This window comes from Cyprinodon tularosa, unplaced genomic scaffold, assembly GCF_016077235.1.
Source record: "Cyprinodon tularosa strain WSP-4 unplaced genomic scaffold, ASM1607723v1 ctg286, whole genome shotgun sequence".
Taxonomy (NCBI): Eukaryota; Metazoa; Chordata; class Actinopteri; order Cyprinodontiformes; family Cyprinodontidae; genus Cyprinodon; species Cyprinodon tularosa.
The window spans coordinates 997,747-1,011,002 of record NW_024038992.1 but is presented as its reverse complement, the minus strand read 5'-3'; the positions used below and the strand labels follow the sequence as shown (position 1 = coordinate 1,011,002).

At 38.9% G+C, this 13,256-nt stretch overlaps 1 protein-coding gene across 1 annotated transcript in view; it reads right to left on the bottom strand.

Moving 5' to 3' along the window:
• adck1 (aarF domain containing kinase 1) overlaps positions 1-13,256 on the bottom strand; it is a 68,072-nt gene that overhangs the window by 24,779 nt on the left and 30,037 nt on the right. Inside the window, exons 5-6 of the mRNA XM_038290670.1 lie at positions 8,985-9,188; positions 185-343 (exon numbers count right to left, since the gene is read on the bottom strand). Coding sequence (XP_038146598.1) covers positions 185-343; positions 8,985-9,188 — 363 coding nt within the window. The remainder of the gene's footprint in view (positions 1-184; positions 344-8,984; positions 9,189-13,256) is intronic.

The window sequence follows — 13,256 nt, the reverse complement described above, 5'->3', positions numbered from 1 at the left end:
TCCTTACATGTGTATGCATGGTTATTTTCCCAAGTGTAGTTCTGTTTTGTTATGAACATGAGACTTTATTGTCTGCAATCCTTTGTAAATCGAACATGGTAAAGTTTACACAGATACAGAATGCATGGCTATATAGTTTTGACATGCAGGTGTGCACAGACAGATATAAAACAGCAATTCTCACCTCAATCACCATTATATCCTTGGAGCTTTGTCGTTGAACTTTTGGGTGCTGGACCTTGATGGCTACAGTTCTGCCATCATGCAGGACTGCTTTGTGGACCTGCGCTAAAGACGCTGCACCCTGAGGCTTTTCCTCAAATGAAACAAACAACTCCGAAAGCTGCAGGAGAACAAAAAAATGCAAACATTTTAACTCCCAGTCTGGTAATGAAAATGCCAATGCAATAGTTAAAAAATAGATTTTTCTAAAATATGCAACTTAGGCTTTTCCTCTTGAAATATCTGTAATAGGGGGATGGGCATTAAACAAGATTAGCTACCCATATTGTGTGTATATTAATGTGTAATCCCATTCATGTTTTCATTGTTGCAGGTCTAGTTAAAGTTCAGAAGGAGGTGTGTTGCCCAATGAAACGCCACCATCTATAGAGGAAACCATGAGTGTAGAGATCAGAGGCTGCTGTCTGATCCCCTCAGTCCACCAGCATGTCTGTATCACAGCATTCAGCCCCCAGTTTGTCCTCAGAGCATAGGTGGTCCCTCATTAGCTTCCACTGCTCTCTGTGGACTCCCAGAACACACACAGTAATTAGTGTGTAGGTTTGAAGGTTAAACAGACTTCCCCAGGGACATTTGGTTATTAGAAACGACTTATTGTGTACTTGGGAATCTGAGAATTGCCCCCAAGCTTTCCTGCTTCATGGAGACAAATCTGTTCAGTTAAAGCAAAACGCTACATACAGCCTCAAGAAAATTGTTTTCCCTAAGGCCTGCAGCAACTACTTACTGACATATACAACAATGTTAACAGTTAAATGCATCCTAAGGACATATTGTGACTAACAATGTATTTGGAAACAACATCCCAAATGTATAACAGCAGATTATGTTTCCAATTTTTTGAACTGCAGTAACTGTAAATGCTCATATTTTCCAAAAATGGTTTGTTGGGCTGTCTTTAGCTTCTAGTTTTGACTGAATCTATGAAGAGAAAAAAGAGAAGAAAATAGACATAGATATAGATAGAAATAAGTTTTCCTGTTATATCAATTCAAGAAACAAAGCCAAAATAAAGGATGAGAGCTGGGTAGTTAGGTAGAATGTGTCTTAGTTAAACAGTAGGTTTGGGGCGACAGTGAGTTTGCCCTGCTATCGGAGGGTTGACGGTTCAAACTCTGTCTTTCAGTGTCCTTGGGCTAGGCACTTCACCTGCATTGCCTGCTGATGGTGGTCAGAGGGCCCCGTGGCCCCAGTGTATGGCAGCCTTGCTTCTGTCAGCGAGCCCCAGGGTAGCTGTGGCTACAATGTAGTTTGCCACCATCAGTGAGCGAGTGTATGCGTGAATGACTGAATGTAGTTTAAAGCATTTTGGTCGTCTCCTGATTTGAAAAAAGAAGAGCTATATAAGTACAGGCCATTTACCAAAACAGTAAGTTTCCGTCTGTTTTATCAACCAGGTTTTGTTTAAGCAATACAAAAGGCATCTTTATTTCTTTCCCAGGGTGTTTTTGCTTAGACTTCTATGTTGTGGGTTAGTATTTGGTTAATGGTCGTATCAAACTCTAGATTATTATTTTAATTGCTTTTAGTCTTCAGGCTTCCTCTTGTAGTACTTTAGTGTCGAATCAAGCAAATAACTGGAAAAGGCCCTCCTGCCCCCAACTTAATTTTACACTAAAAGTTTTTAAATGAAGTCATGTGTGGAATCAGGGAACTTGTACAGAGTCCCAAAGAGATATTTGGGTATGTTGATAGGAGTGTTCAAGAAATCACTGGTGTCCAAAGCCAGTCTTCAGTGATATGGTTTGTATGTTAAGATGGTGTACTGATTTAAATCAATTAATTCAAATAATTGGTTTATTCAGAGGCCTCGTCAGAGCTTGGTTATTTGCTAAGGAGGCAGTAAATGTAGTAGGCCAGTAATATATGACAAATATGTGGCTTAAACTTAAATCTGTGAATCAGATCTTTAGTAGCATAGTGAAGTATGAGATCAGACTGATTGGTTAAAAATACTTTTCAGATTCTCTTTTTTAGTTTAAATCTGTTTTGCACTTTTGTTTTTCTTTCGATTAGTTTTACACTCCTTTCATGTTTTTTGTTTGCTTTTATAGTCATATATTACAACATTTAAAAATATAAATTTTGTGTCATCTTAGCTGTGGAAAAAGAATGTTTAAAGAAATTCAGTGTTCTTCACTGGATGCATTGTTCTTTATAACTTAGCAAAAAATGCTGCTAGAGGAACCTGTGCTAAAGTCTTAAAACAAACTTATATTTCGTTGTCCTGTTTCAAAACAATCCATAAAGAGAGAAGATTCCCCTGCTGTTTGGTAACATGAAAAGAGGCTAATTTGAACACAATGTTGGCCCGTCAGGTACAGACAGAACATGAGCCCTGCAGAAGATGCCACCAGATATTAAATTATACATCCAGCAGGAGCTGCTGTGCGGCCTCAGCTGAGCTATTCATTATGCAAATACGCTAAATGGAATGAAATTGTCTGCACCCACCAGTGTCTACACAGGACAACATCAACAATCCGGAGGGATCTGACACGCCAAAAGTCCTTTCATGGTTTAAGAAAACGTGTAATTTCTCAGATGAGCCCATCATTTTAAGCAGCAGCCTGAGCTCTCGGAAATCCCAGCAAAATTAAATCAGACAGAATTATAAAACTAACATCAACTTAATCTAAGAGAGGATGGAATACTATGAATATTTGCAGCTCTCTGCCATACACTCAACACTCATGTTGAACTCGGCTTTGGAGTTAATAAACATGGTAATGCATGCAATCAGGCCCTGCTCCCATGGGGCAGACCCTCAGTGACATACGTTCCCTGAAATGAGTTATGGCACAAATAAAATGGCCCCCGAGGCCTCACAGTTGGATGGAAACACATCGGTGTCTGTGTCACTGAGGAAAGGTGGCCAGTTTGGCTGCTGGCAGTGAGCCACAGCCCCAGCTGGCTGAAAATACATAAATCATTACAGAGCAGAGAAAAACGGAGGCAGGAAGGAGAGATTGCTCTGCAGAAGTTGGAAACTAACAGCCCTTTCAAGGAATCTTAATGTAAACCTCAAAGTCATACAGACAAATATCCACACCCTTGTTGACCTGCATTGGTGTATAATGAAAACAGCCACATTGACTTTCCTAGGTCTTAAATATCAAATACTTAAGTAGGCTTCCTATATTGCCAGAAGATTCCTGAGAAAATTCATCCAAATATAATTTATGCAAAGAATAGCAAAATAAAAAATAAGTGCAGAATGCATTAGTTTGCATTGCATTTCTGTGAGTCATATTTGGATTTTTGGATTAATAAATAACTTATTGATCTCTCCCATATGATGCAAAATGATCATAGATAGTAAAAAAGTTAAGATAATTCAAATATTTTGCGGGTATGATCAGGGTATCTCCAAAACAATCCTCCTACGTAGGTGTATGGTTTCATTTGGTGGCTTATTTGGGATTTTTATCAGTTTGGGAACAACATTCCTCCTCCACTTCCTGAAACGCCACAGATGTCCTCACACCCACACACTCCAACTTGGACAGCCATATAGTGGTCATGTTCTCCTAGGTCACGCCTTTATTAGCAGCTAAGTGTGACATTCATCCTGGACTCAGTTTAGTAAAACATATTGTGCATATTGGGCTTTTCAGCAGGTTTGCTGCAGCCAGATCTGTGCACAGTGGGAATACATATGTTGCTACAAATGGTGCTGGAAATGGCGCGCACCGCACTTAATGCTTCTACATGACAAAAAGGCCATGATGTAAAAAAGAAACATGTGCGGTGAAAAGGAAATGATGCCGGAGCGGCCGACGCTTCCACTCCGGAGCTGCCTGGTACAGCTCATCAGCGTTGCTTCTTTCCCAGCCACTTTGGGAGGGAGGAGGGCTGATTCATCCCATTCGCCCTGCTTTCTACATACAAGACTTGTATCATTGCCTTTTCAGGGATAATGAGACCCCATGCAGATAGCAGGAGAAATCAAACCCAATGAGCACCTTTTGTAAAAAGCCTGAGAAAAATATTATCTAGTGGTTTTGCATTAGAGGAGGACTTGAATAAATGTACAGATATAAAATATAAGATGAAACTTGTAATTTGTGATTTCTTTTTTTCCTCTGAGAGCTTTACAGAAGTTCTTCTGAATGTTGGAGATGCTGCAGGTGTGCTGCTGTATACAGAGTTCAGAAATCAAGTGCTACTATCAATTAGCCTAGATGTTAGAACTGCTTCCTTCTCTCTCTCTATATATAAAAATTATGATAATACATTTTATTTAAAGTGAATTTCAGAACCCGCATATTAGTTTTAGATTCAAACAAAGGTAAAGTATCAGTATTATGAATATCAAGAGGGAGTGAATTCCAGAGTTTGGGAGAGAGCGGCAAAAAGCTCTTCTACCCATGGTGATAAGGCAGGCAGGAGGTATCAGGAGATACCAATCTGAAGAGATCTGAGAGTTATGGGGGAGCTAGATTAGGGATGTGCTTGAAAGCAAACATGAGGATTTTGAACTGAACTCTGAATCTGACAGGAAGTCAGTGAAGCTCCTGTAGGACTGAGGTGATTTGATGATGTATGAGTGTTTTGGTAAGTAAAAGAGCTGAATTCTGGACCAACTAAACCTAATGGAGAGATTTCGGATCAAGACCAAAAAGAAGAGAGAAGCAGTAATCAATGAGGGAGGTGAGAAGGCTACAGACATGAACAGAAGCAGAGAGCAGAGAAAGACGGATGAAGATGAATGTTTCGCAGATACAGATATGCAGAACGGGAAATGTTAATGATGTGGAAGGTGAATGAGAGAAGCTACAGAGGATGACACCCAGACTTTGACCTTAGGAGAGACGGTGGAACTGCAAATTGAAAGAGAGAAACAGTCCGTCTTGGTTAAAACTGATTTAGTTCTTACCAGCAGCATCTTTGTTTTGTGGCAATTTAGCTCCAAGATAATAAAGGTGAACCAGCCTTTAATATCAGCAAGACAGAAGGTAAGGGGTGAGCAGGGCTCTTTCTGAACCCTCATACCTCCGTGGGTGCGCCCTCATGCATTTTTTGTTTGTGTTTTTTTAAGTCATAGGGAAGCAGCTGTTCCAACAGTTGCACTTCTGAGTTCTCCCGAGTGGTGCCCGACTACACATGTTAATAAAGTGAATGTGACTGGTCGATTATCAAGGGGGAGGGATTATGGTGGCGGAAGGTTTGCAAGCATGTTTGGTTGTGGCCGGTGTCCCAGAAGCATCTTGCTAACCAGTTAGCAACTTGGTGTTAGTAGGTTCCCAATGGGAAATTACATTGGGACGAAGTAGTACTTAGCAACGACACTGTCAAGGAACGTTATGGATAGCGGAAACATGCAGGAGGAGGAGAGTTTTGGGAAAATATGGTCTGATAAAGAGTACCTTTATATACATGTTTAAGCCAGAATGATTTGAAATTTAAATACAACTTCCCTACGACTTTTTTTCCTTTTTATTATTTTTTGAGCTCCTACGGCCATTCACGCACACAGTTACACACTGATGGTGGTAGGCCACAGCTGCGACAGAATCAAGACTGCCCTTCACAGACGCCAACGGGCCCTCTGACCTAACATCAGTAGGTGAAGTAGGTAAACTATCTTGCCCAATGACAAGAGTGAGCTATGGAGCAGAGCAGGGGCTAAATTAGTCAACTCTGTTTTTAGGAAAAACTCCTCTATCCTATGCTACTGTCCCCCTCTTCGACCATGCAGTAGACTGGGTGGCCGTGCAGGCTCAGGTACACCATACAAAATTTCAACAACGGGTACATGTCAATCAGAAGAGGACAACTGAGTAAAAACAGGTGTCCTGGTCTGATCGATAATGTTTTTTTTTTTCTTTTTTTAACATCATATGGTGAAATCTCCATTTGCCTTCAGTAAACATGGCTCTAATACCCAATATAAGAGAAAGGTAAACTTGTGAAGATATTTTGATGCTTGTTGGAAGGTTCTGCAATGAAGACCTTGTGTCTAGCTATTTATCTGGATAGCTCTATGACACACATAACCAACCCAACCTTTTCATAGAACAGGTGCCGATGACTGTGGACTCTTACAGTCAGATATGTCATGTTATCTATCTATCTATTGCCTATCCTCACATGAATTCTGGGGAATTGTGTTAATCTTCTGCAAGAGGCAGGTACACCTTGAACAGAATCACAAAGTAAAACAAGGACACCCACATTGGACAACTACCATATCTCAGCAGAGTTCAGAGAGACCACTGAACATAAAAGCCATGCTTTTTCACTGTCGGAGAAAGCTAATTCCATTAAAAGCCCCTGGGCCAGGATTCAGTGGGAAAGGCCTTCTGCTGCTCACACTGGGCTTGGTTCTGCTGGAGGTTTCTTCCTATAAAAAGGGAATTTTACCTCAACATTGTCATTGCATGCTCATTGTTAGGGATTTCTAAGGTCAATGACAGTACAAGTCAGGCAGTTTGAGTTGGTCTTCAAAATTGATTTATGAGAACATTTTTCATTTTGCTCAGTTTCTTTTTATCATCCATTTTAGTTTGCTTCTCATCGTCCAAGCATACAAATAGGTATAAATGTTCAAAAAAGTGTTTTTTTGATATTCACAAAAATAATTTTGTTACTGAACTGGGTCTAGAAATTAGAGTTTATGAGGTTACTTTCTCATATTCTTCCATGTCCTGTATTTATGGAACCATTATTTATCCTGCACTTGCTGCTATTGCACTTCAGGTTAGATCTAAACTGCATTCCGTTGCCTTGTACATGTACCTGTGTAATGACAATAAAGTTCAATATAATCTAAAAAAAAATCTAATATTCCACTTTGCTCAACATTGATGCAAACTAGAGATAATATCAATACTGGTCGCCATATTGAAGAAAATTCTAGAAGTGGTATTAGTGAAAACGGGCGCAATGCATAGTGGCAGATTTATCCAGTGTATTTCTATAATAAATTTAAGTTGGTTTAAAAATCTCTTGAACAGAAGAACCCCTCCCTAATTTAAGAGGTAAATTCAGCCAACCAATACACCAAAAGAAAGCTTTAGGTGTTGAAAAATGTACCATCATCTGCATATAATATCCGGATTACAAGAGACCAAAATGTGGATCGGTGCCTCCCAGGACACGCACACCCGTTCATTCATGTACCTAAAGCTGTAGCCTCCCTCAGTAGTAAAATGTGTCCTGTTGTAAACCAAAAAATGTCTCAGGCATTGAGTTTAACAAGTTTAGAGTAGGTTCATGGTGTTTAAATTCCCCAGATTTAACGCCAACTATACCTTAATGGTAAAGAACATAAGGAAATAAAATGTCCCTCTGTGACACCCAGCAGTGTAAAAGCTTACCACACCAAAGTGATCCAAGGCAGATGAGTAGTGTAGGAAAATGAACATGTTAAGGCTGCCCTGCATTGTGTTGAGCTTATAATTGTTGTGAAACTGTTACATCTGATTTAATGGAAATATAGAAAAATCTAAGTGAAACATGCATTTCTATAAAGGCTTCATCAGTTTCTTCAATGAAGCGAATTGGTTTCTTTCGAAGCAACAACAAAATGTTCAGTCCAAACCTGACAATTACTGACAGTTCACATCCAGAGATTATATCAACCTTTCTACAAAGCAGGGGGAAGACAATTAACTTTACTACCGATGTTGCTGATTCGATGTTCCTCAACTGGGCACAATAAGTCCACTTCTTTAGTACCCAGTATGCGTTAGGAGAGGACCTGTGTATCTGAGTATAACAGAATAATTGCCTGGCCTCCTGCAGGCCCTAAAAGGCTGTCATAACAACTGGGTTTGAGAGCAAACACCGCACTCGGTGCCAATAGCTGTAACAGCTTTTTCAGCTTATAAAACCAAGCAAGGACACAATGTCAGACTGCTCCAGCTCTGCTTTATCTGCCCTTTTTTTCCCTGCAAGCCACAAAGAGCACATGTACAGACAAGCGCACATTTAACACCAAATCAGAGCTGGTGATAAAGAAGCCTCAAGTGCCAAAAAGTGCAAATGTAAGTGCATTAAAGGAAATTGGGAGCTCGAAGTCACGCTTTCCTTTAGCAGAGAATAAAACCCTCAGAGTACTTTGGTTAATGCAACTCTCAGTTTGCTTTAACTGCAGTGTAATTTATATTTAAACCTGTGCTTTCTTAACATCAAATCCGTATGGATCTGATAAGTGGATTTCTGAATAGCACAATCTGAGAAAAACTGATTGGTAAAGAGGAGGTGTAAACATGCAATAGGATCCAGCGTAAAAAGTCAAGATTTAGGTTAGTATTCATTTTCACAGCAATCCTGTTTTATTTTCACCACAGGTATATATATATATATATATATATATATATATATATATATATATATATATATATATAAAGCAAAATATGAATTTAGCTTTTCAGAAGCAGTTTTCTAAAGAAAAAGTAAAAAGTAAAGCATGCCGTAATGTGTCTGGTGTGTTTTATGATTTTTACCCAGTTTTCTAATCTTTGGTTTTACAAAACTTTATATTTAATAAGGGTTTTAATCCAACAAATTGTCTTATAGGATTGAAGAAAAAAATATTAAATTATAAAGAACATTTTAAGCATACGTTTTATAAAGCTGTATCCCTCTCTTTATCACTATTGATAAACAAGAAAACTGACTGATGATCAAACAAGCAGAAACTTCCTGTTTTAGTGTCTAGTGCTAAAAGTTAACCTTCAAATCTTTGCCACAATTGTTCAGTTGAAGGGTATACTGTATCTAACTGGTTTTACCTCCTTTCCGAGATCCTCTCTGATGACCTGCTGAATCTCCTCCATGGTGCTCTCAGGAGCTCTGCTGTGGAGCACCTTCAGGGTGGAGGTGTACTCCTCGGGCAGCAGATAGTCCAAAGCACCGAGGTGTTGCCCCACTTTGATGAAGGTGCCCCTGTTGGCACAACACAAGTCTCGAAGACGCTCTGCTGATCGCCGATGCACCTAAAAGGAGAGGGAGTATCCAAATAAAATGATTTTGTAAAACTCATAACCTCTTTTTATCATTTTTAAATAAATTGTTCCAAGTTAGAAAAAATAAATAAAAAATCTGGAAAGATTCAAGTAGGTTCGTTTGTTAAGATCGGGTGAAATTTTTAAATCTATGCAAAGGGGGCAAATACTAACTAAAATCTTTCCTCCTCCACAAATAGAAAAATGATAATAGTTTCTTTATGTATGTGACTTATGCTGGAAGGCATCATCACTGTGAGACAGAAGAGGGACAAACACAAAGCCTGTGTGTGTTGGTCCCGTCCCGTCTGTCCCATTTGAACCAGCTGGATGTGATAATGCTTATAGAGAGTTTGTCTCCTGAGACCCGTGCAAATAAAAAGGCGTGAAATTAGCTCCCCTTAACCCCAGTAACCCCACCCCCCCACAGACACACACTCACACACGCATGCACAGCTGACTCCCAGAGGAGCGTTTGACACCAGTGTCATCTGGCCGATGATGACAACGCAATGACAGAAACAAGTCACCAGAGATTACCAGATGAGCCTTTTTTTGCTCAGAAGAGCATTGGATTTATTTACAGCAGGCCACCTTCTCAAACTGGAGTGTATTGAGCGCTCCTTTAGCACCAAAAACACTGCCTGGAATAAATTATGTTTCTCAAAGTACAAAAAAATGGAAAGGAAGGTATTTCAAAAAATCAAATCAATGACATTTTACTGTAAAACATTTTTAATATTTGAGAGAAATTTACTACATCTACATATAAATCCCAACTGCAATCATGAAAAAAAAAATCATTTCCATTTTGAGAAAAAAAAAACACCTGAGTTTAAACACACTAAATACCATTTGCTTCATCTTTAACATATATATAAATTAGGGCTGAAACAATTCATTGGATTAATCATAATTAATAGATTATTGAAACAATCGTCAACTAATTTAGTAATAGATTAATCGTTAAACGGAGTATAGAGAGTCTTAAACATGTCTTTAGCTGACAGAGAAACCTACTTAGAGCAGCAATTACACCAAAATTGCAACAATTTTTTTTTTAACATTTTGCATTTAAGATTTAAAATCAAAGTAATCTGTACATATTCTCTAGCCAGAACTCATCATTTCGAAACCTTTTAGTTTCACTTGCTTTAATTTTACAAGAAGTCTTCTTTAAGGAAACTTTTGCTATCTGATTATTAATCTACAGATTAAATGATTTTTAAAATAAAATATATAAAAGAAGAGAAATTTGATGAACAAAAAAAAAAAACTAAACACACAAATAACTGAATATATATCATAGGAACCATCCTCAACAGTACATGCAGGACAGAAAAATATGCTGATCTAAATGGATGTTAAATCAGAAGTGATTACTTTAAATTTAAATGAGTTATTTTTAATCATAAATCAGTGTATAATATACATCTACACCCCTCCATTATTAGGGACTGCAGCATGCAACTGTAAAAACTGTTTAAAGTAGAAATATAAAGGTTATGTTTACAAATTAACATATTAAACTTATACAAAGAATATTTTTATTTTAACAAAAATTATAAATAAAAGCTTAACAGTACATATTAAATAATAATGACACAAATAATAGCATAATGAAAAGACTTGTCAGAACCATAAAACAAATAATTTGTTTGACTGCATCTCTTCTTAGCAGAGTCAGATATAGTTAATGTAGCCTACCTCATTTTATTGAAAGGATGGTAAACATAACTGTACGAAAAAAATGTTAAAATACAAGAGTGAGAACAAAATAACATTACATATATTAGGAAAGAGAAACTTGAAAAAAACTGATGGAAAAAACAAAGAGAATAAAAACTCAAATGTAATAATTGAATATTTTATATTCAGATGATGAGATTAAACTGTATGAACCTTGCAGCTCATTCCCATGAATACTTGTTTGCTGCAGATTATCTCATTATCATGTCTGCCTTTAGGGGGGAAGATTATGACTGAAAACTAATCTGGAAGTTGATCAGACCCAAAGTGATGCCATCTCATGGTTCGATCATCAGATCGATCTCTGCTCTTCCTCTTTTCTGCTCTCCTCCAGTAATCAGTCAGCTTTGCTGAATGAGGGCGTGCACTAAGCTTGAGGATGACATCACCATAGCGATGCAGCTCCCTGAGAGCCGGAGGGGGAACGCTGCTCACAGATAGGCTGACACCCACCACCGCCCACCACCTCGGCGCACGCGCAGACCATGGAAACGGACAATTAGTGATAGAGACACAAGGGTTAATTTGTGAGAGATACGGGTTGGTGCAGAGTGTCTCACAGTATCTCTACACTTATGCTCTGCACTAAGATGGTGATTTGAAGGAAAGAAACAGCTGCAGGAATCATGATGGGATGGATTTGAGGCCGAGGAAGCAAGGCAGCGAACTGAGGGAATGGAAATGGCAAAAATTAGTCAAACTGACAGCTAAAAAAAGCATCGGATTCCTTAACTAATGCTTAATTTTGATAACATCGAAGCAGAAAATGTGCCAACTCTCAAGCAGGCAGGTCGCAATCACCTGGCTAATTGTTATCCATTGGTTCAGCTCTTCTGTTGCAAGGGAAAAGCAGGTGTAACTCCTCTGACTTTTCCTCCACAGATGGTTAAATGTTAGGTTAAAAAAGGCTGGATCTTGTTTTTCCTGGTATTTACTGTGTTTCTGTTCAAACATGGGGACCTCGAGGCCAGCTCCCCGCGGAGCCTATCGCTGGATGGCCTTCAGATGCCATTAAGCACAGATGGCAAATTGTTTTCTGAGAGAGCACCCCCTCCTCTTCCCTTTGTGCACTTTGATAGTATTTCAGAGTAAAGTCAATGGATTAAACACATTGGTTAAATCAATTTGACATAAATCCTCACAATAGAGATGGTCTGAGTGATCCAAACTCAATTATACAATAAATCTCAAGGTAGTCTTAATATTAAAGTAAAAAGATAGAAAAAATAGTAGATGACTTCATTATTAGAAACCGAAAATCAAGAAGCAAGCTTATTATGTACAAAATAAATCTAGAAACAGATCCAGAATGACACTCACTGTCTCTAGAGTCAGAGGTGTGGACATGTGTGCAGCTGGAAAGCAGAGATCAAGCTCCAGCTGCAGTAATTGATTTCTGCAGCCCCACCACGACTAAATGACTGGGATTAGTGGACTATGAACAAGACCTATTTATTACTGGGATGCTCATGATTAGCTCGTTACTCAGTTCACTGGGGCTCATCTCTCCGCCTGTCACTGGGGAGGGGAGAGGCTGCACAGTGTTTGTGCTGAGATTTAAGCCCGTACGGTCAATAAGGCTTGGCTACAAGTATTATAGCAGCAAAGCCACCCTCAAAGAGTGCTCCTGCAGTTAATGCACAGGCCCCGCTGCTGCGGATAATATCAAAAATACATTTATTTTAACAAAGCCCAACAGGAACACGACAAATTGAGAAAAAAAAATCTAAGCCGTTGGCTACGTATTTCTCTGAGCCCTTGCTGCTGCTTGCCGCCGTGATGCAGCTTTGTCACTGTAACACCCTGAGAACGGCCTGGGTGCAGAATTCAGGGAGAATGTCTGGGAAACGAAGAAGAGGGGCCATGAGAAGATGGAGGGTGCTGATTTTTCCAACAGCAAGCACAGTTAATTTCATGCTCTGCATTTTATTGTCATGCCTGAGTGATGCTGCCTGGTGCTGCAAGAACGACAGAAAGACTCTAAGTCACAACCCAGTGGACGCTCAGGATCAGTTATAACCAGCCAAGCTTAAGGTAAATACAGAACAGACTACAGAAAAACACCATTACTGCTAATTAAAAGTATTTCTACAACAACGGAAATATTTGGATTTGGTGAAATTCAATTCTACCTCTCATACTCATCATTAAAAAAGATTTTTGTCTATTGCCCTGAAACAAATGACTATTTTCCTTTCAGGTATAAAAGTATAGAGGATGATCTTTTATTTCGGGTGGATCACCTAAATAAGTGGTCCTCTTAATTGTCAATCATTCTGGTGATATGTTTACGTAAGGCCGTCCTACATG